The sequence below is a fragment of the Hyperoodon ampullatus genome (genome assembly GCF_949752795.1).
Source record: "Hyperoodon ampullatus genome assembly, chromosome: 5".
Lineage (NCBI taxonomy): Eukaryota > Metazoa > Chordata > Mammalia > Artiodactyla > Ziphiidae > Hyperoodon > Hyperoodon ampullatus.
Window position 1 is genome coordinate 46,891,505 of NC_136918.1, and position 26,679 is coordinate 46,918,183.

The 26,679-nt window shown below is 36.0% G+C and overlaps 1 protein-coding gene across 2 annotated transcripts; it reads right to left on the reverse strand.

Moving 5' to 3' along the window:
• Nucleotides 1-1,825: 1,825 nt before the first annotated feature.
• KLHL24 (kelch like family member 24) lies at nucleotides 1,826-25,820 on the reverse strand (the record flags this gene model as incomplete). 2 transcript variants are annotated; one of them, XM_079704957.1, is made up of 6 exons in its annotated part: nucleotides 1,826-2,026; nucleotides 7,112-7,300; nucleotides 8,376-8,564; nucleotides 12,141-12,259; nucleotides 13,411-13,595; nucleotides 24,901-25,820. In XM_079704957.1, 6 exons carry the CDS (start codon nucleotides 25,818-25,820, stop codon nucleotides 1,826-1,828), a joined length of 1,803 nt encoding a protein of 600 aa, XP_079561083.1. The 2 variants fall into 2 exon arrangements, with proteins under 2 accessions (XP_079561083.1, XP_079561084.1); XM_079704958.1 differs by lacking the exon at nucleotides 24,901-25,820 and adding an exon at nucleotides 21,932-22,008.
• Nucleotides 25,821-26,679: the final 859 nt, after the last annotated feature.

Sequence of the window (26,679 nt, forward strand, 5' to 3'; positions counted from 1 at the left end):
TAACAAGTATCATTTGTATAATTCTCAGCATTAACAAAACACTTTTCTCATATACCACAAAGAATTTCTGAACTACATAGGTTCCATTATCTACAAAAGGTATGATGCAGAAGTAGAAGTTTACTCTAAAATTAAAACAAGTATCCCAATTGTATCTACTATTGTCTTTCAACTAAAATGGTAGAAAACTGGTTTCTGAATTGCTTTGATAATTAGAGTTTTCCTCAGAATTCAGATTCCAGCTAGGCATTAAAAGTTGATGCTGTATAGGTTTATTTGAAATCTTTGCATCATTCTAAAATGAGAAAGAAAGAGTAGTTTATCAATGTTAGGTTTTTGATTACTACCTTGGTTTTAACAGAAATCTGGTGACACTATAATCACATATTTGCATCATTTCTCCTATGGCAAGTATATAATTATGATGTCAGACAACAATAGTGCCTGGGGAAGTCGAAATACAGCAGGCTACCTGAACATCCCTAAAATGTTTTAAATTATTATATCTGTCCACCCAGGAATATCAATAATCATGTATGCTACAGTTCCTGCCATTCCACTTGCCTTAGAAAAAGTTTTACACTCTTCTCTGAAAACCACTAAGCTTTATAAACTGGAGTTGAAACATCTAAACAAAGGCAATTTGATGTAGAGAAGCTTGAGAATATTGATCACTATTTTAAACAATGGGTACCAAATGAAAGATTTATCTTAGAAGACTGCAACTACTGCTGTTAGTTTCTTCAAATAGCTAATTTTAAAAGAAATATGGACCCACTGAGACAGGTGGTCCCTGCTTTATCCTTTAAGGGCAGCTTAACAGTAGAGACTCCCAGGATTTTTAGCTGTTCACAAGAAAGTAGGATACCCAGGAAGAGGTCCTCACCCAAAGCACCATAGTAATGAGGTCAAACCCTACTGGGCTAAGGAGAAAATCTGTCCCTGTTTTTCACAAGATAATATTGCAAAGTAGATTTCAACTCTTCTGCCATGTTCAAGAAAAGGCGCATCCCTTAGAGGATTTAGAGATGATATATAAATACTTTTGAGAGCCACAGTGGGTCATTTTCCCTTCAGTGGTCTTAGATGATTTTTTCTTAGGAAATAACATGTAATTTTAATCTCCATTTTAGGGGCACTTGCTTTTGTATCTCCTCCCCCCAAAACACCTTTAATATAAGAAAATAATTCTAAGAATGAAGTCATAACAATTCAGTATTTTATGATATTCAGATTGTCATTACATTTTTATCAATTACAGAAAAAAACCCCACAATAAAATTAATCAATTTGGATGTATTTTTTAGTGACAAAGATTTTTAAAACTGGTTTTTTCACCTTAGAATGATTCTAAGTATTCTAAGCATTATATGAGTCAAACTAAATGAAAACTTGCCATGCAATTTTATATATGTGTGTGTATATATATATATATACACATACACATATATTTGACAAAATAAGGAATATACAGTCTTGCAGATAAACATACATAAATGAAGAGACCATTCACAAATTCCTAAAAGGTATGCAGGCAGACATTATTTCCTACTCCACATAGGTTTCTTACAAATACAAAGGTACACTCTCAAAGCCCAAGCAAAGACCACTATTACCTTCAACAACAACAATTTTTTTTTCCCAATTACAGAAAAGGCTTTATTACAGTTTGAAAGATTGATATTTTGGGGAGAAAGGCACGACAATTATTATTTTTACTTTTCTGTGCATATTGCAAAAAGGAGATATGTCAAGTTCCCACTCTGGAGTTTTTAAAACCTCTCATCTTGGATTGCTGTGGCTTCTTGGGTGAGGTATCCTGGTTTTAGAGCTTAAAGCATTTCTCATTGTATCTATGAATAGTCACACATCCATGATAGGACACTGGCCTGGGCATTGCAGCTACCCCTGTGATGATACTTGTTGCAGGATCATAACAGAGAATAGTGTCTGTGGCTTCTCCATTTTCCCGTCTTCCACCCAGGATATATATTTTACCATTACATACAGACATACCACAGTTTTCCTGTTCAACCAAATTAAAAAAAAAATTAACTGTTGACAGTAAGAGATTTGGTAGCAAACTGAAAAGTAAAATAAGACATGCTTTAACACAGTCAAAAGAGGAGACATGAAATAATAAACTCCCTTTTGCCCAACTCCTGCTCTATGTGTGAATACTAGGTAAATTTGCATGGGTGAAGGGAGTGTTAAGATAGAATATATGTCACTAATTGGGGTCAAGATATGGGAGGTGAAGTGGGGGTGGTGGACTGAGAGAAGGGTTTTAGTTAACTTAATGGTAGTTGAACAGAAACATCCTTGTAGACTTGCTTCTCCTATTACAGGAAGGTCCTTTATTATAGAAAGTGGCTATTACATGATCAAGGGGTAGGAACATTATTCATTATATGGGATTACCCACAAGTTGAATGAATGAATGAGAGTTATAACCAAATTAAAGAAGCACTGTTATTAGGGACCTTGGATGGGGCACAGAAACTCCCCAGATAACATTTTACAGTTAACTTTCCATGCAATGAGACTCTTAGCTAAATTTTACTCTTCTCTGTCAATAATACAATTACTATATAAAACAAATACTCTTGCAAGGATACGAGTGATTCTTCAAAGAAAGAAATTACACTAAAATTGTCTCACTATTGCATGAATCTGGTTATGCTGCAGGTCAATTATTCTTACATTTAAATTTCACTTTAATTTAGAAAGTTATTGCATATTATTATTCTGTTTCCACATAACCAACAATGAGATGGGTTCTACCAGTGAGTACAATAAAAATTTTTACTTGATCAGATTTGCTATACATAAATTTCACTCTTGTAGAAAAAATTAAATCTTGGTGGATTTCTATAATAGAGGATAATATCTTTGGGTCTAGAAGAATTAGTGAGTATTTTAAAATGTCTACATTAGAGTTTATATACACCCATATTGACTTGGGGCCCATTATCATCAGTGAATGACAAACTTTTATGTAAAATACCACCCATGAATTGTACCAATTATGTGCCAGACTATAACATTTTCCATCTAAAGCACAATGAGCTCTTTCTATAAATTCTGAAAGTTCTGAACACAATAAAAGACAACATCCTTAGTTTTCAAGTACAAGCTGGCTTGCACTATTGAACTTTACAGTCACTTTGATGATGATTCTTAAACTATATAATTATAGGATCTTGTTATTAACATAATTTCATAAATAGTGCTCAGAATTAAATGAAGCAAGCAACCTTCAGAACAGATATTCATTCATGTCAGGAAATTACTTGCATAGTAGTTTATTTCACTCTATGAGAGTCTCAAGAGTAATGGCAGCTAGTAAGAAAAATAATTCATTAATACATGAAGTTTTAATGTTATTTTTCATGATTTAAATGAAACACAATCTTAATATTGTAAAATATACCCCTCTCCTTAATTATTATTTTTTATAATGCTTAATGCTTAAATGTTAAAATGCCAACAATAAAGAAAAAGAATCAGATTTCTTTTCAATTATTATTCTAAACTTTAATGACATTTTAAATACCTAGTCCACTGAAGAAGGGTAAAAAAAAAATCTTCATCAGTCAGTAAAAAAAAATATGTTCCTAATGAAAGTTAAAAAGCAAAAAATGTTTAATATAGCAAGTTGTGGATTTTAGGAATTATGCAAAGTCAAAAGGCATGGAAATGGTGAGGTAAAAACAGAGAAAAAGTCTGGGTCCATTAGGACTGGAAAAAAAGAGCTCATTTTTTCAGTTCTTTTTTTGTCATTCAACATTCTAAGCATTTAAAAAAACCCACAACCTTTGACTCAAATAGCTGTCTACCATGAAATTACAGTTGATTTATCATTTTTCATTTGATTAGTATTAAAAGGGTAGGCAGCACTTCCCTGGTGGCGCAGTGGTTAAGAATCCACTTGTCACTGCAGGGGACATGGGTTCAAGCCCTGGTCTGGAAGGATTCCACATGCCGGGGAGCAACTAAGCCCGTGCGCCACAACTACTGAGCCTGTGCTCTAGAGCCTGTGAGCCACAACTACTGAGCCCACATGCCACAACTACTGAAGCCCGCATGCCTAGAGCCTGTGCTCTGCAACAGGAGAAGCCACCAAAATGAGAAGCCCGCACACCGCAACGAAGACTCGCCCCTGCTCTCCGCAACTAGAGAAAGCCCGAGCACAGCAATGGAGACCCAATGCAGCCAAAAAAAAAAAAATTTTTACCGAGCACCAATCAATCAATGCAAGATACATGAGATGAGTTAGAAAACATAGTATCCCTAAGAAGACTGAATTCCAGTATAGAAATGAACATTTATAACTATAAGGAAATTTATCACTTGCATAATAGAGGTGTAAGTGTAGTGACAGATCAGAAAAACAAGAGATTAATTCTTAACAGGGCAACCTCAGTTTGTTGTAACTGTTAAGTGGTACTTGAAAGATGAGTAGAATAGAATTACAAACAGAGAAGGTAGAAAAGGCATTAAAGGCTAAGAGGACAACATGAATCAAGGCAAGAACACATACCATCTGGATAGCAAATGCAAGCAACAGACACTTAATGTAATTTGGGTAAAGGTGAAGAAAGTGAAGCTGAAAAGGCAAGAAGAGGTCAGACAACAGAAGACCTAGAATGAAGTGGGAGAACTTTTAGATTTTATTCAGTACATTTCCAGAGGAGAGACATAATTAGATTTGTTGAAAAATAACTGGTGGTAAAATGGGTTAGAAAAGCAAGACATTAGAGAAAGGAACACTACTTAGAAAATACTGTTTTAGTTTAGGTAAGAACTGATGAGAACCTGAACAAAAGCAGGAACCACAGGAATGGAAAAGAATAGGAGAAACTCTTGAGGACACAGAACTGATATGATGGATTGATTCAATTTAAGAGAAAGAAAGAAAAATTTTTAAAATTAAGTTTCTAGGTGTGAAATAATAGAAAATACGTATCAGCCTCTGCCCCCAGTTCCTGACACAGAGCTCCTAAATCCCTTGCAATTTCGTGGTTGATGGGAGTGTCTTTTGTTCTAAGGAGGGACTGTTGCTAGGCTCCTAGATGGGGATTGGTCACCAGAGAAACCAAGACACAATTAGAGGCTTGTAAGTTTCACCCCACCCTCCCTTCTCTGGAGAGGGGAGCAGGGCTGGAAACTGAATTATAACTGATCATGTCTACATGATAAAGCCTCCATAAAAATCCCAAAAGTATAGGATTTGGAGAGCTTCTAGGTTGGTAAACACACCCATGTCCCAGGAGGGTGGTGCACCTCAAATCCATGAGGACAGAAGGTTCTCTGCTTAGGACCCTTCCAGACCTGACCTTAGGTACTTCTTTATCTGGCTGTTCATCTATGTCCTTTGTAATATACCTTATCATATAACAAACCTGTGAACATAAGTAAGTGTTTTCCTGAGCATAATTACTGAATCCAAGGAGGGAGCTGTGGAAACCTTGATTTATAGCTGATTTATCAGAAGTACTGGTGAAAACCTGAGACTTGTGACTGGCATGTGAAGAAGTGGTGGCAGTCTTGTGGGACTGAGTCCTTAACCTGTGGAACCTGAAGCAAATTTCAGGTCATGTCAGAAATGAATTGAATTGTAAGACGCCAGCTGAAGACAGAGATTGGTTGGTGTGGGAATAAACCCACATATCTGGTGTCAGAAGTGTTGTTGGGGAGAAACAGAGTTTTTCTATTCACTAGGTTGTTTGGAAACAGAAAAAGTAAACTTGGGGAAGAGGTGAATTCTGTTTTAAGTCTGAAGTCTTGGAACGCCATGGAAAACATCAAATAGGCAGTTTGAAATTTGAGTCTGGAGCACAGGAGAGAGGCTTTAATGGAGAATAAGATTTGAAGTCATCAGTACTGAGCAGTAAATGTGATCACTCAGGAACGGAGTATAAACTGGAAAAAGGGCAGGGAAAAGAGGCTCAAGGAATACCCATATTTAAGGGTTGGGTAGAAAAAACAAGAGAACATGAATGAGACTCAGGAGATTATTAATGACCTTTGGGAGTACAATATCCCTAGAGTGGTATAGGTAGAGCCAGATTCCCAGCATCAGAGCCATCAAGCATTTTGATGGTGGAAGGAAAGAGGGTAGAACCATGAAACAAAAGGCCAAGGGAAGGCCTTTATGGGGCAGGGGTAGAGGCCGTATAAGGGTACAAGTGCAGTGTGGATGAAAGAGACCCAAGTATAGCCATTTTCTTTATAACAAAAACAACAAATTACCTAGTTTCTAACTGCAGAAGGAAAGAAACCAGTTTGAGAGCATTTCTTCTCTTTTGAAAATGTGCTAGAGAGAGGGATAAGAACTGGAGTAGGAGTCTCAAAAAGGTCAAGGGGAAAAAAACCCAACAGCCCAAGAGCAATACCTACTTTACCATGGGATGGTAAAAAGTAAGTTATTATAGGGAGGGAAGTCCAAAAGGGAGGGGATACCTGTATGTGTATGGCTGATTCATTCTGTTGTACAGTGGAGGCTAGCACAGCATTGTAAACCAACCATACTCCAATAAAAATTAATTTAAAAATTAAAAACAAAAGTAAGTTATTTCAATAAATTCCTTGGAAGGAGTTCAAAACATGAATACCATATGCTTTATGTGGAGTTCAAACAATTTTTGAGGGACTTCCCTGGTGGCTCAGTGGTTAAGAAACCGTCTGCCAATGCAGGGGACATGGGTTTGAGCCCTGGTCCAGGAAGATCACACGTGACGCAGAGCAACTAAGCCCGTGTGCCACAACTACTGAGCCTGCACTCTGGAGCCCGCGTGCCACGACTACTAAAGCCTGCGCGCCTAGAGCCCGTGCTCCACAACAAGAGAAGCCACCGCAATGAGAAGCCCGCGCACTGCAACGAAGAGTAGCCCCGGCTCTCCGCACTGGAGAAAGCCCGTGGGCAGCAACGAAGACCCGACGCAGACAAAAATAAATAAATAAATTTATTTATTTAAAAAAATTTTTTTTTGGAAATAATCCAAGAATACATGAAACACATAAATAGTGAAGTTACTGTATATTCATACTGGTCCTGTACTTGGTCTCTCTACATTGATTATTCTTTTGGATTGTTTTATGTTATTACCTGTCGGCTGAATGTATTCTGTACATGCATCCAGTAATCTTCAACTGGATCATAACAGTATATTGCCTTGGTCAGTCCACCAGCAACATATATCAGGTTGTTTAAGGATACGGCTGTTATACACCTCTTGGCAATTGGGATAGCTGCACGAAGTAGCCAAGAATTGGTTTCTGGATCATAAGATTGAACCTAATAATATATAGAAGTACTTAATTAAACTTTCTCAACAAAAATGCAAATTTACGTAATAAAAAGTCTGCCAATATACAGAAACATGATTAAAAATAAAATCCCATTAATTCACAGAATTAAGGGAGGTTGGCTTGAGAGTAAAATATCTGAATTATGAAATTCTCAAAAGAAATACAAACTTATTACTATCAAGCAGAATAGAGTAAGAAACAAACACAGACTGTTTCCAAGTTGAATGGCTAGCAGGTTTGCTTTTTTTTTCCATTAAAAATAACAGTCTTATAAATTCTGTTATATAGGATAAGTATGCCTCAATTTGAATATAATTTCTTTACATGTTTAGGGAGTCCTTTCTTCAGAAGAACACCAGCGAACCTCAATTCAGTATATTTTGAATTATCACAAATTCTGAATTAATGAATTCTAAATATGTAACATTTGACATTATATTAAAATTTAATTTAGAAAAAGAATTTATTGATTGACAAAGTTCAGTAAACTATTGCTAAATGAATTAGGCATTAGACACTTGTTTGCAGAATAAACGGGGTATTTTCTGAGATGTCAGGATGGCACATGTTCGTCTCAGGAATTCAATGAACTGCAGCAGCTTTGAGCCATCCTATATTTACATTAGAGAGGTTTTCTTTTCTTTTCTTTGTTCTAAGAATATTTTCAAAGTATGCAGAAAATGACGCAGTTGGAAGCAGTACAGTGTCTTACCCTTTGCTAATTCACTCCCCAATTGTTTTATGTGAATAATTTTTTGATTTTGTAAACTATACCAGTAAAAAGTTTTTAAATGGTTTATAGTATAACGCTGAGATCAGTCTCATCTCAAAAAGACTGGATCACACTTTTAACAGAAAATTGTTGGATATATTATGATCTCATTCTAGTAACTTGAAACTCAATGTTTTCCTCCCAAAGTATAAAGTACCAGACAATTTTTAAAAGCCCCCTCACACTAAGGGACCAAACTACCTACTTGATAGGCCTTCCATATTTCTCTTCTTGTGTATATCATCGGTAATTTCTATTAAAAAAAAAAAAGAGAGAGAGCATGGCTTACCTTATCAGAACAAGTATTATCATCAGGTCCTCCACCAATCACAAACAATTTGCCTATACAGCTAGTCACGGCAGGAGAACTCACTGCTTCCTTAAGGGGGGCAACTTCAGTCCATCGATTTGAAAAGGAATCATAACATTCTACGCTGCTAAGTCTGTTTTGCCCATCATAGCCTCCAACAACATATACCTATATGTAAAATACATGGAGAAATCTTAATTATCAAAATTTTGAATTTTTAACTAGTTAGCTAAAGAATTAAGGGATCTCTCCCCTTTAAAAAGCCCTTGGTAACTGTAATTGCAATATATTTAGCTCAGTTTCTGGACCTTTAAAAAAAATTATCATTCTCTCACCACCACCAAGGAGCCTTTTTAGACATTTTTTTCATAGTAGCCCCCTCCAATGAAATTTTTAATACCACAGATATATTGTATATCTGTTTATATATTGTATCTGTGCTTTATACACAAAACAGTATGATTTTTTTCACCCGCCCAAGAACCAATCTTCATCCCCTTAGGAGCAGTATTGCTTGCATTGAGAATTACAGGATTTAGCATAAATGCTCATACTCATGGATGGTGAAAATATTTGAATATTATAAAGTAATAAAAGCTATGAAACTCAAGTATTAAGTAAGGATTACTAGACTGTGAGATCTTTGAAGGCAGGGCCTATCTTGTTCTTTAATTTAGTCCCTGCAGTACCTAGAAAAGTACCTGATGCATTATGAACTCTAGATTGTGTATTTCAAAGGGCTTCCATGTACATTTTCTTTTCACAAATATGAGGAAGGTAAGGCAGATGAACTAATCAACAAGCCATTAATTAAATCAGTTACATGCAGAATAATCCATTAAGCATCACGAGATATACAAGAAACTTTTAACCTATAGAAGCTCTCCTAAAAAAGAAAAAAAAAAAAGCTCTCCTGTTTAACATCTATAATTCTTTTAATGAACAGTCATCATCAGCTCTTTCCTGCATCCATATCTAATTAACTGTTAAGTTCTACCGAGCGTTCTTTCACAGCATCTCTCACATCTGTCCCTTCCTTTTGTTTCCCACTGCCACCATCCTTGGGGTCCATATCATTTCATACCTCTCCATCTCCTGGTCTCCACTCTTGTACTCTCTAAACCACAGATTAATCTTCCTAAAACACCTCATCAACTCCTTTTACTAGTTTAACAATGAATGCCTAAGGGTCAAGGCCAAACTTTATACACTGTCATTCAAGTGTGCCCACAAATCTATCTTTCTGTACTCTTCCAAATTTCCTCAGCAGCCAATACTATTTCAATCTTGCATTTCTCACATTATGTTAAAATTATCTGTTGGTGGGTTTGTTCTCCCAACACCAGGCAGCCCAGAGAGGTTAAGTAACTTATTCAAGGTCATGCAGCTAGAAGGGGTATGGAAACTGTGACACAATGTAGTACGTAAAGGTACAGGCTTTGAAATCAGGAGAGGTAGGTCCATATTTAGCTCTGCCACTGCAAGTAAGACCTTGCTTGGGCAGTTTACCTATCCTGAGACTCCATCTTAATTTCCTCAATTTAAAAATGTAGACAATAATAGTACCTATCACATAATTTTGAAGATTAAACTTTATTACTATTCCCCTACATGCATAAACTAAAAATATATGCTGTGCGCCTTAAGATAAAAGGCCTCTAGATTAGGAAAATCTGAGCTTTTGCCCTGTTTTATCACTTTCTGTGCAACCTTGGGCAAATGACTCGATCTCTCTGGATTCAGTTTCTTTGTAAACTAAAGAAGTTACATTAAATATTCTCTAAGATGTCTTCTTTTTTTTTTTTTTTTTTGCGGTACGCGGGCCTCTCACTATTGTGGCCTCTCCCGTTGCGGAGCACAGGCTCCGGATGCGCAGGCTCAGCAGCCATGGCTCACGGGCCCAGCCGCTCCGCAGCATGTGGGATTTTCCCAGACCGGGGCACGAACCCGTGTCCCCTGCATCGGCAGACGGACTCTCAACCACTGCGCCACCAGGGAAGCCCTCTAAGATGTCTTCTTGCTCTAAGATTCTATATTCCAAATTATCCTAGGTTTCCTTAACAGAGTGCATTTACAACTTTAAATAACTTTCTGTGTTTTAATTCAGCCTATATTGTAATTTTTGGGATAACTGTTTTCCATGAATTGAGTACTTGCTGTATAAGGTAGGAAGGATTGCTTTTATTTCTTGATTTAGTGCTTCCAAGTTTTGGGCACCTTCAAGTCAAATATACCAATATTTGTCAAATAAATTTGTGTTCATCAATGCATATATGATATTTGAGACATCAATCTTTTTCATATGCCTCTGTATGTTCAGACTAAATAATTATAATGTTTTTAGTCAGACCTCATCTCTTTTCAACCCCTTAATTATTTTAGCTGCCCCTTTCCAGTAATATTTTGTCATCCTTGAGGTACAGCTACCAAAACTGTATAACTGTACTAACAAACGGTACTAACAAACCAGTGGTTTTAGAAAATACTCTATTAGTATTTTATTTCCATTACATCTACCTCCAAGTCCTCATTATTTCACTGGTCTTATAGACAGCAGCAACACAGTAGATCAATACCCTTAGGAATTAACAATAGCTTTCACACTGCGCTTTGAGAAGCTCTATTATTCTATAGTATAGAGATTTCAAGACGCTTCTGTCGGGAGATAGGAGGAGGGAATGAGAAATGATGCGTGGCTGAGTAGGAAGGGTTCCTGGCATTATCTCTGTTCCAACTAGAGCAGTTCTGCTTTCTCACTGGTGGCTCTAAAATGTCTTCAAGAGAGGGCTTAAGAGGCAGCAATCTTTTTAGAAGAGAGTCCTAGGGAACCAGACAAAAATATATGTGCAGTATATTCAATATCTTATGATAACCTATAATGGAATATAAGCTGCAAACAAACAACACCCCTAAAACACGAATCACTATGCTGTACACTTGAACACAATATTGTAAATCATCTATACTTCAAAAAAAATGTGCGAGCAAGTATGCTGCTTTTATTTAGATTGCTCATTAATTTGAAGTGGCTTTGGAGGAGCTGATAGAGACAGAGGCAGGGAAGGGCTAAAGAGTCCAAGTTAGCCCTTGATACACAGCTGTATTTTTATCTGCTTTATGTAATAGCTTTTTATATTAGATTTAACTTCAAAAAAGTTACTAGTCTACTAGTGATTCAAAAATCACTAGTCTACAAGTGATTCTCAAGTTCCTAAGGACAGTAAATGGTCCAGAATCAAATTATATGTTTTTCGTATTTATTAGCTGCAGCCAATAATAAGTTTGCTTTAAAATATGTTGGTGAGTTTATCTTAACACTTATTTGTTTTGTCCCTACTTGTACAAATAAAAAAGATAAAATAATATCACTCTACATAAATATATCTTGGCCTGAATGCCAAAGTCAGTAAAAGGAAAAAGATTGCTTGGATTAGACATTGGCCTGTTTTTGTACTTGGTGTAACTCCTTTATTTTCCAATGTTTCTCAGTTATTTGGACTGCACTGGTGCCTGAGAAGAGAAATGTGCTGCACTGCTACAAATTCCTAGTTGGGAGAACAAAATACCCATTCAAAAGTACAGTGTCAAATTGTTTATATCTTCAGTTTATGTATTGAGGTTAGAAATGGAAGGAAATACAGTCTGAGTCCAAAATACCCAGAGGGTGAGTAAAATCAAGAATACATCTGTGGTATGCATTCTGGAAATGTAACAGCAATAATAATAAAAAGTGATTTCTCTTACTTTACCAAGGAGGACAGCCATTTTGTGACGCCATCTGCCTTTATTTAGAGAAGCAACTCTGATCCAAATATTTAACTGTGAGTTATAAATCCAGACATCACGGCCATTGATTCTTCCACCTTTAAATGCAAAACAATGCGCACACACTAACATGTATATCACCAAGGGATCTTTGCCAAAGGCATAGATAATGAAAACATTGAGCTCACCCAGTCCGAGAATTTGAGAATTCAGTTCAATAAATGAAACAAGGACCCTCTTAAAACTTAAAATGGAAATGGTCCTACAGAGCAGATTTAACTTTGTCAGTTGTTATCCTGAGAAATAATAACTATATGCCCCAAATAATAAAATGTAGAATATGAATTTACCAAATGTGTAAGACTGTTCATTTAAGAGTCAGACAACAGAAGCACCCGGACAAAAGAATTATTCTAGAAAGATTTTAAAAAATCACCCGTTTTTTAAAAAGTATACCATTGTACAAAATAAAGTATGTGTTGTTATACTGTTCAATGTGTAGTAATATAGTAACCTGCAAAGGTGGTAAAATTATTTAACAAATTAATTAACAAACTTAATTAAACTTCAGATTATAGATCCTATAGTTATACTTTGTATATAAGTCTGTCACTTTATTGTCTGTTTGATTTTAGAGGTAACATATCACATATTATAATGAAAGTTCAAGTTAGGAATTTTAAGGAAAATCCTATTTCATAAACTTTGGGGAGAATTTCAGAAAACATGGGTGGATTAGAGATGATTAACTGAGTACTTTTCATTTTGCATACGTTACTGTGTTCCTTAAAACAAAGTAAACAGGTAAAAGTTTAAAAAATTGTACCATATTCTATATGCATTTGAGAGCATTTAAAATATGATATGGCCTATCGTTTAGTGCAGGGAACATAGTCAATATCCTGTGATAAACTAAAATGGAAAAGAATATGAAAAAGAATTTATATATGATAACTGAATCACTTTGTTATACAGTAGATATTAACACATTGTAAATCAATAAAATAAATTTTAAAAATATGATATAGTTGAAGGCATTTTCTGGAGAATCTTTTGTAAATCATTCTGCATCATCTTGTGCCTGTTTTTAAGAGCAAAAAGTCATTTTCAGTTTTATTTGTTGTATAATACGATCTGCCTAAGGTGGGCATATCTACTTTCACTGTTTTCTTTTGAGACACTGTTATGGTTTAAAATGGCCAAGCTGTGATTAAATTAAAAGTAGCTACTGTAATAATTCTTTATTTACCTGAAACAAGAATGTCGTTCCTTAGAGCACAGACCGCATACTCTGATTTGGTAAATTCTGGAAGCTTAGCCAAAGACTTCCACTCTCCTGTCACAGGATCATAGCACTCAGTGTATGGAAGATTAAATCCCCCAACTCGTTCACAGCCTCCAACGACAACTATCACCTCAGAATAGCCAGTTGACCTAAAATAATTATTATAAGAATGCAAAAATAATAAATTAAAATACCCTCAAGATTGTTTAAAACCCTAAAAGCATACCATTGTCATAAAGAAAGTAGAACACTATTATAAAGTAAACTGTTAAGTTTATTCTCTCAGTATATGCCAACTAATACAGCTTGCTAATTACTTACTTTGAGAACATTTACAAGTAATCTAGTGACATCATCTTTCCACAGAAAATTTCTATGGGTAATTTTTTTTCTATGAGTTTTACCTTAAAAGTTATAAAATGGTCCAAAGATCCTACCTAATTCAATTGGAACCCTGGTAATATCAAGGATGACTTTCAAATGCAGTTTTGCAGCAATTCAGATATGCATAACCACACAAGGTAAGATAATGCACTTTTTCTAAGTGTAGGAAAATGGAGCTTTTTCATCAGATTGCTAGTTCTAAAAAAACATTCACAGTACAATCTAAGTACCCTTTAGAGACGTATATGTACTTGTTCAGACACTATTTTTAAAAATAAACTTGGGCTTCCCTGGTGGCGCAGTGGTTGAGAGTCCGCCTGCCGATGCAGGGGACACGGGTTCGTGCCCCGGTCCGGGAAGATCCCACATGCCGCGGAGCAGCTGGGCCTGCGCGTCCGGAGCCTGTGCTCCGCAGTGGGAGAGGCCACAACAGTGAGAGGCCCGCGTACCGCAAAATAAATAAATAAATAAACAAACTTTTTTTGGGCTGTGCCTCATGGCTTGTGGGATTTTAGTTCCCCAACGAGGGATTGAACCTGAGCCCTAGGCAGTGAAAGCGCAGAGTCCTAATCACTGGACCGCCAGGGAATTCCCTAAAAGTAATTTTTCTAAAGTTAAGTAAATTAAGGTAATCCAATTCAAAGTGTTGGGTGGTCACTAAAGATGTTAACAGAGTTTATAACAAAGGATGCTAAAGGAAAAAAGCAAGATGAAAAATTGTACAGAAGGTCTGATCAATACTATGTAAATAATGTGTCTGGAGAGAGCATACCAAAGTGCTAATGATGGTTTTCTCTGGATTGTGTGGCTTCCTCCTTTATATCAACACAAATTTTCAAAATGATAATGAGCATGGGCTACTTTTAGAGTGGAAGAGACAACTTTTAAGAGCACTAAGGGAATCCAAAGTTTACATTAATTACTGGCTTCTTTTACTTTGTAGTTTAAAAAGATACTGACAGGAAAAACTAAAAGCTTATCCAAGCCTTTTCTTTTTGTTCATAAGGCTCATGGAAATGAAAAAGTCTTGTAATTGCATTTTATGACTGCTACGATATTAAGTCTCACAAAGAAAAATGCTAACAATGCCTCTTCTCTTACTTAAATGTGGAGGGAAAAAAGACAACATCAGAACACTTATTTGTAGTTTTAGAGTGATGTTTTACAATTACACTAGAAAAAAACAAAGTAAAGCAACATTGGTATGTCCCTTTAACAGAGCTGCTATATTCTAGCTACACTTACTCACAGCTATTTCAACTAACAATCATTCACCTAGTCCATGCCAGGCATACTTTTTCCATTATAAAATCAGAAATATATATTGTAGAAAAGAATTTTGTTCACAGATGCAATAAAAATTACTTTTAGGAACCCAGCAAATTATATTACCCTAAACTAGAATATAGTAAAATATTATCAGAAGGACTCAAATACTATCAATAATATTTACTATTTTCCAAATAATTGCCAAATGAAAATATTAAAAGTAAATAGTGGATAGCACCAGACATTTAGTAGTATAACTAATGACTAATTTATCCTTCTTTCCATAGACGTATTATTTCCTAAAATCTTACTTAAAATACTTCTAAGACAAACCCACGTGATATTCCTAAAAGTCTTATTTACTGATTGAGCAAAACAAAAATTGTTAAATACTGTCACTGGGGTTCAGTCACTCCTGATAGTTTTAATACAAAATCAAGTTAATTATTACATAGAATTTTGACAGAAATTTGTTTTATACTTTCCTTATAGCATTTTACTTGTTTTATACTTTCCCTTTGCTTGAACTTGCTTGCTTTTTCAAGACTTCCTTAGCCCAGTAAACATATATTGTCTGTTTTGCACCTTGGAACAAGAAGAGAAAACAGCACAAAAAGCTAATGGCTAAAACATTTAGTCTCACTAAATAAGGGATTATTTTACTGTCTGTATGTGTAAGTATCTGAAAGGATCAGCAAACTAGTAGTTTTGCCTGACTGAAGATCTTATTTGCAACCAAATGGCTTTTAACTTAATTAGAGACAAGTCTGGTGTTCTCATTAGAGACTGTTAACTCAATAAAATAGTTATTTTTATTTCTTGAGCTCAGAAAAATACTTATCTCAGGCAGGAAGATGACTGCCTTAAAGGAAATGAGTTGCTGCAGCTGATAACGGTGACTAGAATAAAAAAGCGGCCAAGATGATAGTATAGGATGAATAAAATTCTGGATACCCATGTAATCTATTTTTTAGAGTGAATGTTACTTTATTAACCCTTTTAAATGAAAATTCTGATTTTCTGCTGTGACAAACTAACAAATATTTGCTGATTTAGTATTATGTCTCACCATTTGTTCCTATGAAAGTGTGACAAGCAAATTATCTTTTTTCTACATTGGTAAATATTTTTTAAAAAGTCATCGCACTCTTTTATCATAAACTTGAGAAAAGATCAAATTAAAAGGTCACATTCTTTGATTTATGTGAAATATAAAATAATTATAAATCCACAGAATATTCTAAACCAAATCAGTAAAATGGATAGTAATTACCAGGTTCAGTTAAAAATCTCAAAAGGTGAAATAAAGGACTTGCTAGCTGAAATAACAGACCCACTTATTATCAAGGCAAACATGCCAGATGAACTGCCAAACTAACTTTCATCAACAAAAAGGGGTCAGGGCTTCCCTAGTGGTGCAGTGGTTGAGAATCTGCCTGCCAATGCAGGGGACAGGGGTTCGAGCACTGGTCTGGGAAAATCCCACATGCCGCGGTGCAACTAAGCCCGTGCACCACAGCTACTGAGCCTGCGCGTCTGGAGCCTGTGCTCCGCAACAAGAGAAGGCCACGACAGTGAGAGGCCCGTGCACCGCGATGAAGAGTGGCCTCCGCTCACCGCAACTAGAGAAAGCCCTTGCACAGAAACGAAGACCCAACACAGCCAAAAATAAATAAATAAATTCATTAAAACAAACAAACAAACAATATCTTTAAAAAAAGGGGTCAAAAGGTGATCCTGGCTAATAAGAAAAATAACAATATATTTAAAAAACACAAAAGGAAATGTTTCCATACAGTGGGAAGTTGGGAGAAGGGGGAGGAGTTAGTGACATAGTCTATTTACCATTCCAAGACTCAAAAATACCTGAAAACCAAGCCATCACACCAAAAAATGAACTTAAATAGAGACATGATACTTTAAGCCATAAAGAGAGCGAATGGCTCTCTAGTCTGCAGGATATGACAGTTACTAAACTTAATATATTAACTATATATCAAAAGAGGGGATTGGTCAGCCCTAGAAGCAAGAAGTAAATGAATGAACAAATGAATGAAAGAGTAAATAATAATCACAGAGGCAAACATTTTCTGTGCCCATTCAAGTTACTGTCTAAAGGAAAAGAGAAACCTTAGGTAAGCTAACTAGAACATTACTGGGTTTTTGGTTAAGAATATTTCATGGTGGGTGAGACTTTCTCAAGCCATACTAGCTGAGAAGACTCTGGTTCTAAAGATCTACTAGATCCCTTTGTTTGGATTCTAAGCAACCTTTTAGAAAACTTTGGCTTCCCAACTGGCAACCTGCACATAGTAAGAGAATATGCTGGAAAGGTTGACTTAAAATATCTAGTCTGTTTGACAGTTCCACTTCTTATTGCCAATACATGTATATAAACTAAAAGATAAATGAGTTTATCAGTCTCTCATAATTAACATTAAATCTGCCCCTAACAGTCTGATCTTACTGTATCAAAAAAAAAAAGTTTCTAAGCCTAGAGGAATCACTGGATTATGGTTCATCAATATAAACGAATATAAATGACCCCTTAAGGGGCTTATGCCAGCCATAAACCTTATGGCTTTCTAAACTTAGTAAGGACAGTTTCAGCTTGTGTGGTAAGGCTTTCCACCTGAAACTGGAATAGACAGAATGGGTTCTACAAAGAAATGGTTGTACTGAGTGAAAGATTCAAAATGTTTACTCTTAAAAATAAGCAACTGTATAAGAATTTATTATCAGGAGCTGATCACAGATGTGCTTATATAGCCACAAAGATGTTCATCTCACTTACTGGTAAAAAATCAGGAAGAGTTCAAATGTGGGTGGGATGGCTATGGTTCACTGTAGATTTCATGTCAGGAAAACATGTTTACCATATATTAAATAATAACAGCAGACTATGAAATAGATTACAACTTTGTAAAAGAAATAATAAATTCCTAGAGAATAAAAGGGAAGAATAAAGCCAAATGCCACAGTGCTACCTCTCGGAGATGGGAATATGGATATTATTTTTTGTTATCTCCAATTAACATAAATTACTCCACCCCCTCTTTTTGCCTTAAGTTAAGAAAAGAGGAGAAAACCCATACCTTACTATTAATAGCCACTACTGGGTTGTCTGCTCTTACATATGGGACAAGCATTTCTGCTATCACTTTTCTGCTACATGATCCTGCTCCCAAGGCCACAGGTAACTGTTCAGAGAAGGCTGTCTAGCTGAATCAGAGATTATCTCTCCACATGAGATGGGAGAGATTCAGTCTCTCTGAGTGACTGAACTTGTAATATAGAAACCAAATCCCATGAGTGGTCATATTCAACCAGACTAGTGAGAGAGAACGATGCAGATATGCAGAGAAAAGCAGAGGCAAGCGTTAAGAAGCACAGCTTGGTTTCTGATGGCTTTTCTGTAGCCTGTTATAGTCTTCTTGGAAGTCCTGTTGAATTCCTGTCCTTAGGTTCTACAAGATAACGACTTCCTGTACCCTTTTAATACATATATCTGTCTTCTATGCTTACGCTGGTGAGCTGGTTTCAATTACTTGCAATCAGAATTCTGATACACTAGAGTTCAATGAACTGAGGAAAAAAACAACCTACAAATGGGTTTCAAACTCAGGAAAAGATGCTCAATCTTCCACATTAAAGAAATGCAAATCAAAATTATGGGATATAAATTTTCACTTTCCAGAGTAGCAAAGATTTACAAAAACTAATAATACACCGTCCTGGGAAAGGAGTGAAGAAATAGGGACTTTCATATTTTTAGCTGAAGTATAAGTTGGAAGTCAATTTTTACAATATCTACCAAAATTTAAAATGCACATATCCTCTGACTGAGCAATTCCACTTCTAGTAATTTATGCTATAAATTATCAGACATATGTATGGGAATATTCACTGAGCACTGTTTGCGCTGAAAAAAATCTAGAAACCACCCAAATGTCCATCACCAAGAGATGGATTAAATAAATTATGGTATCCATAAATGTGATACATCTCTTTAAAAAGAATGAATTTGAAATTTTCCATAATGAAGAGTAAAAACAAAAATGAAGACCTATAAGTGCTAATATAGAACAACCTCCAAGTTTTTTGTTTTTGTTTTTTTTTTTTGAGGTACACGGGCCTCTCAATGTTGTGGCCTCTCCTGTTGCGGAGCACAGGCTCCGGACGTGCAGGCTCAGCGGCCATGGCTCATGGGCCCAGCCGCTCCATGGCATGTGGGATCTTCCCGGACCAGGGCACGAACCCGTGTCCCCTGCATTGGCAGGCAGACTCCCAACCACTGCGCCACCAGGAAAGCCCAACTCCAAGATATTTTTAAGTGATTAAAAACAAGGTGCAGGAACTGTGAGAGAAGTACACTACCGTCTGTATAAAAAACAGTAGAGACGTATGTGTACACACACACACACACACACACACACACACTTCTATATGCAAAGAATATTTCTAAAAAGAGTTTTAAAAAACTGGTAACAGGGAGATATCCTTTGGGATGAGAACTGATATATCAAGGGTCAAGTAGAGTGAGACTTAGGCACAGTACTTTTATGTAAAAATGAATTCAAAATAACAATGAACTAACACGTATAAAAATGGTAAATCATGCATCCGATGATATAGTAGATTATCACTCTTAAGAGGGACTGGAACAAAAATTCAGAACACTGAGTTCTAAAATTTTATTTCTTAAAAAAAAAAATCTTAACCTTAGTCTTCTCACTGATTTACTCAATAAGAACTTGAACCTTGTCCTCATTATGGCAATCAGATTCCTATTTTCATTATATAGTAACTGATTATCAGACAAGAGGTAGTAGAAAGTATTAGAAGAGACAAGTACTTAACCAATTCCAAACTCAAAGTGATGAACTTATTAATCTTAGCTATCTATTGTTTAATGGAGTGTGGCAGATATTTTTCCATAGGTATGAACAATTTACACTTAGACCATTTGATAGCAAGCATTTCTGTCTCTCAAACCACATTTCCTATTCTATAAAAGTATAGCACAAATTTAAAATTATTTTGATTATTCATGAAACCAGCAATAATTTTTATTAAGCATTTTTGTGTCAAATACTAGGTTATGCATTTTTCATATGACAGTTCTAGTCCTCACAACAATCTTACAAGGTAGATGGTATTATGCTTATTTTACAGATGAGGAAACTGACACATAGAGAAGTTAAAGTGCTTTGCCCAGCATCACAGAATTAACTAGTTATTAGAGCTAGGTTCTAGTCCAGAGGTCTATCTGATTCTGAAGCCAGTACTCTTGACACATTGTGGGGCTTGCACTATGTGTTTATTAAAAACGGTATTATACATTAGTACAGAATTTTTTTTTTTTTTTTTTTTTGCGGTACGCGGGCCTCTCACTGTTGTGGCCTCTCCCGTTGCGTTGCGCAGGCTCCAGACACGCAGGCTCAGCAGCTATGGCTCACAGGCCCAGCCGCTCTGCGGCATGTGGGATCCTCCCGGACCGGGACACGAACCCATGTCCCCTGCATCGGCAGGCGGACTCTCAACCACTGCGCCACCAGGGAAGCCCCAGAAATTTAAAGTTGTATAACCTATATTAGTAAAAACAACTATTCCTAAGCTTTACTCCTTCTGTGATTGGTCTCCACTATTTCTTCTTTATATACCCAAGGTTTACAACTGGCAGTACCGAGTATCAAAGTTTTCATGGTCTTATGTTCTATATCCTCTTCCTAGAAACCTGCCATCACACTCCATTTCTAATAGAATGTATCTTGAGTTTTTTTCTGTCATTTAAGAGACACATGGGTGTATATATAGGTAGACTATCCAGTATGGCTTGAGCTCTGGAAAATACTTGGCACACAATAAACACTAAAGAAATATTGGATGATGTGAAGAGTATAACCTAACTGCACAGTGGTGGGATGGGACTGTCACTGCCCTAATCCAGAGCTGATCTTTGCCATCACTAATGGTGGAACAACCAGATATGCTGTGCCTCCCAATGTGATGCAATGTGATATATACATTACCTACGATGAATTCTAATAAAAAATATTTAACTTGTCTCCATCGAGCTGAAGCTAACTTCCAGTTTCCAGGAAACAGCTAAATGCAGCTAAGTGACACCATAAGGAAGCAATCAGACTAATACAGAAGGTGGAATATTTTTCTGGACAACTTGACCATGAACAAGTCAGAATCATGAAAAAGAAACTGTTTTGAAATAAAAGACTTCATGGAAATAACCAGATGCAATGAGTAGTCCCGGACTGGATCCAGGTTCATTAAAGGACAGTTTGGAAAAGACTGGGGAAATGTGAATATGGATTGGATATTAAACAATATGAAAGAATCATTCTTAACTTTGAGGTTAATTTTGCCTATGTTATTGTTTTAAAGATGCATCTTCAAGTAAATATATATATTTTATATATGTATAACTATATGTATATAATTTTAAAAAAAAACATTGGCTGAATGATTGAACGAATGAAAAAGTCTGGGCTGGAGATATAGTTTTGATAGTCAATAGCAAGCATGGTAATCAAAACCATGAGAATAGATGAGATCATCTAGGAAAGTATCAAGGCAAGACGAAGAGAGGTTAACCAAGGGAATATCAACATTTCAAACAATAGAAAAAGTGCTATCAAATTGAAAATGAGTAGCTGGAGAAGAGGACCACGAGGGAAATTGTACCCCTGAAGCTAATGGAAGAGAGTTTCAAGACAGATTAAAGCAATTAAAAATGTCAGATCCTAAACAGAGGTCAAGGTGAATAAAGACTGCAAAGAGGCTAACAAATAACAAGTAGAAGGTCACTGATGACCTGATTGAGAGGAGTTTCAGTAGACTGACTGGAGCAGAAGTCAGAGGAGTGAGCTGCAGTTGAAGAAGTGGAGACATCACTCCTCTTACAAAGTTTGTAGCTTCTCAGAAAGATGAGAACCTGTATAAATAATACATATTGTTCAGATAAGGAAATTCCTAGTGATTAGTACTAACATGCAGTAACAGGTAAGTGGAAGACAGAATATAAAGGATAGAAGGTGATGGCAGAGTTGTAAAATAAAGGATTCCTCCAGATTCCTCATGTAATACATAAAATATAAAATTTACGTACAATAAATATCTGCTATTATATTTACAATAGTCTGCAAATTCAATAAAACTATAGTTTGATATTTTTCCTACTGGCCACCTAAAGAAAAGTGATATCATAATCTTATACAGATGTGTTTCACTGTATGAAATGGATTGGTTCCCTTAAAAATTGGATGTAAAATTGTATTTTTGTAAATCAAATAACTAAGAAAATCAGAAAATTCTCTAGTTATAATGTAAGCCTAATTACCTTTAGGCTGCACTCTGATTTCATTCTGGTCATACCTTTATAAACAAATAATTTTAATATAAATGACTTTTGATTCTACAACATATATTCCTTGGTCCCTATTCTAATCCTATGCAGATGGGAGATATGGGGGATAGATATTATTAACTCTATTTGACCCAAAACCATTCTGTCTACCACAGGGGATTCTGTTTGTAAAAATATATGATTCTCCCCTTGGAAAGACACTATTTGCCCAGAAAAGTTCTGGAACAGCCCCAAAGCTGTTTAGCTTTCTTAATTAATACATTTAAGAACCTTGGTCTGTCACATTCTTAGGCTCAGCCAAAGTCTCTTAACAGTCCTAAATGGAAGAACTTAAAAAAAATCATCAGTGTATTTTATAGAATACAACTGTAGTTTTTTTTCTTTGTTAAAAGACTAGGAGTAAAGTATTTTATATTTCTTTTTTTAAAATTTGTTTTATTTTTTTTTGGCTGCGTTGGGTCTTTGTTGCTACATGCGGGCTTTCTCTAGTTGCGGCAAACAGGGGCTACTCTTCGTTGCGGAGCACGGGCTCTAGGCACATGGGCTTCAGTAGTTGTGGTGCACGGGCTCAGTAGTTGTGGCTCGCGGGCTCTAGAGTGCAGGCTCAGTAGTTGTGGCTCACCGGCTTAGTCGCTCCGCAACATGTGGGTTCTTCCCAGACCAGGGGTCAAACCCGTGTCCCCTGCATTGGCAGGCAGATTCTTAACCACTGCACCACTAGGAAAGTCCTTATATTTCTTTCTTATAAAACAGTTACTTTTAACTAAAGTCGCCTGACTTTGAAGAGAAAATGCATTCTAACCCTAATACGAAGAAATATTACATTAATTTTTTTATATAAATTTATTTTTGGCTGTGTTGGGTCTTCGTTTCTGTGCGAGGGCTTTCTCCAGTTGCGGTGAGCGGAGGCCACTCTTCATCGTGGTGCGCGGGCCTCTCACTGTCGCAGCCTCTCCCGTTGTGGAGCACAGGCTCCAGACGCGCAGGCTCAGTAGTTGTGGATCACAGGCCTAGTTGCTCCACGGCATGTGGAATCTTCCCAGACCAGGGCTCGAACCCGTGTCCCCTGCATTGGCAGGCAGATTCGCAACCACTGCGCCACCAGGGAAGCCCCTACGTTAATTTTTGTAATAATAGTTACTCAATATTGTATCCAATTTATAAAGAAGTTCAGACTGTCAAGTACTGGGAGTTTTCTTAAAGTGGGTCAGACCAACACTACACTATATAAATAATAATGGCCAATAATTTTTAAAGCACTTCCTATGTGCCACTTTCTATGCTGAGAAGCTTAAGGATTACTGCATTAAATAGTTGCAATGGCAAAACCTGTGAAGTAAGCACCATTTATCATAATTTTCATTTTACATATTTAGAAACAGATTAAATATTGCTATATCCAAACTAGTGTAGAGTTTAAAGACATGTTATCTCACAATATGCTGAATTTTAACTAAAAACATGCTATCTCACAATATGTTGAATTTTAATCACATGCCAAAACAATGATAATCAAAATCAATGCCAAAAATGTGGTTTGAGAGCTACGCTATAGTAAATTTATAGAAAAAGTGGAGATGGTATGGGAAAACAAACATCAGTTTCACACAATGTGAATATATTTAACACTATTAACAGTACACTTAAAAATGGTTAGGATGGTAAATTTTATGTTATGTGTTTTTTACCACACACACCAAAAAAGTTAGCTTTGTTAGAAAAATATTTAAAAGATTCTTTACTATAATATTTCTCACAATAGCCAATTTTTGCTTATTCACAGTAAAACACGTTTAATACTATTCCTTCCCTTATTAAGGCATAAAGATTATTTTTCTACAGTTTATGAATTAAAATCTATAGGTGTTTTAAATCTAGTAACTGTGGCAATGAGAAAAGATCTGAAGCCTTGGTTTTACATCTGAGAACCCCCTCAATCTGTATCAGCTTACTTACTTCACCTCTATATTTCATGCTGTCTGTTAGGAAAAAGGTTAGTCTGTGAATATACAAATTGTTTTTTATAAGTAGAGGCAGTCCAATGGAGTCTAACAAACTCTAGCTACCTTACATCCAAAGATCTTTAGGGAAAAAAAAAGTGGAATAAATTTGGTACCCTACAAAGGTTAAGAGAAATTAAAGAAATATGTTGAAACATGCAGAGCTGCAAAGACCCTCTGCAATGCCATCTCGTAGCTCAGAATAACAGTAACAAAAAATGCTATTGTTGAATCTAGTCTTCACTGGGAAAGAAATTCTAATGATTTGTAATCCAAAACAAATCTCAGATTATATAAAGCAACATGCAGACGATACATATGACTACACTGAGATTACACTAAGAAAGTTTTAAAATATTTCAAAAACAAAAATTGTTGTTAATTATGTTGTAGTTAATATGTAAACAGTCTTCTTACCTGCGTGGCCTTGTCCTTGGGGACATCATTTCATTCCCAAGTATGTGGTACCGTCTTGCTTCATGCAACAGCTGATAACACTCAGGAGAATTCTGGATCAGTTGGTCCACCTCAACTGTTTGAACAAAGTAGTTGGGATGCAACAGAGGGAGTCTCACATGTGTCAGGAGCTCATGTAACAGTGGTCTTCTCAGATCAACAGCACGATAGACCCAACGCATGACGGCTTCAAAAACCATCTCCTCTTTGCCAATAACAAGTTCATCACTACAAATATAATCAATAAGTTCATCTTTGTCAAGCTCAAGAAATTCTTCATGCTGGGACACATCCTCAAAAGTCTGTAATGCAAAATTCTTGCATTTTGTGAAGAGTGTTTTGAGGGAATGGGTATCAGCAAAGCGCTGGATTCCTAAGCAATTGCAAGGATCAAGTTGCTCCTCCAAGAATTTGGCACATGCATCACGGAGAACACTAATCTGAAAAAGGCTTGATGTTTCAAAGAGATACTGTACATTCTCTGTAGTGATCTTCACTTTTCCAGTATAAACATACTGCAAAAAACATTCCATAGCTTCAGCTAAAATACCATTGATCTCAACCAACATTTCTCGGCTTTCCCTGTGGTCATTACAAAACATAGCTCTGAAGTAGCTACTACAGGCTGAGAGAACAGCTCTATGGCAAGGAAATTCTTTTCCTTCCACACAAATGATAACATCTGTGAACAAACGACTATCTCGGAATTCATTAAATATCTGGAGTATGTTTTCAGCATGGGATGATCCTGAAGAGAAGTCAAAAAACTCACGGCCTGTCAGAGATTTAGGGTCCATTTCAAAAACTTTACGCTTTGTTGCTGGTGAATCACGCACTCCGAGATCCTCTCTGTTTAGTCTTCGTCCCAATATTAGTACCATTGTTACATCAGTTGACTATATAATTGTTGAGAAATAACTGTTAAGGATCTTCCTTATGTGGCTAAAAGTAAAAAAAATTAAACCATTTCAACATGTAGAAAGTTCAGTACTCAACTGACATTTTGATGTAAACACTACAATAAAATTACACAATCAATATATTTCATACAGGCTTTAGAACACTATATCTCATTTTAATAAAAACTGATAAATAAAAATTTCTACAATTAGAACATTAGGGGTAATTTGTAATAGTAGTCCTTAAACCCCCCCAGTTGAAAGGATGCTATGTAAGTTGTGAATTACTAATAACCTTCTGTTTCCCTTTTACACAACTGGGTTTCAGTTACTGAATGTAGAGTTAAGTCAGAATGCTGTAAGACACAGAACTTGAGTACATTCAAACCCTAATATAAATGTTTATTATTTTAACATAGTGCTGCTAAGAAGAATTCAGCTATATCTATCAATGGTCTTTAAAAATATGTATGTTGTTTGACCAGTAAGTCCCTTTCTAGCAATCTATCTTAAGGAAATAATCAGGATTATACGGAAAGATTTATCTACAGTTGTTCAATATGTATTAATAGAAAATACTTAAAACAACCTAAGTACCCTACAATAGGGGATTAGTTAAACCATAGTACATATTAAGGATGGAACACAGTCCCTGCAGCCATTAAAAATTATATAGACTATTTAATGACATGGGGAAGCATTAACCAGATAATAAGTAAAAAGCAGATATCAAAACATATGCAAATAGACATAAATACACTACCAAATGTAAAATAGCTAGCTAGTGGGAAGCAGCCGCATAGCACAGGGAGATCAGCTCGGTGCTGTGTGTCCACCTAGA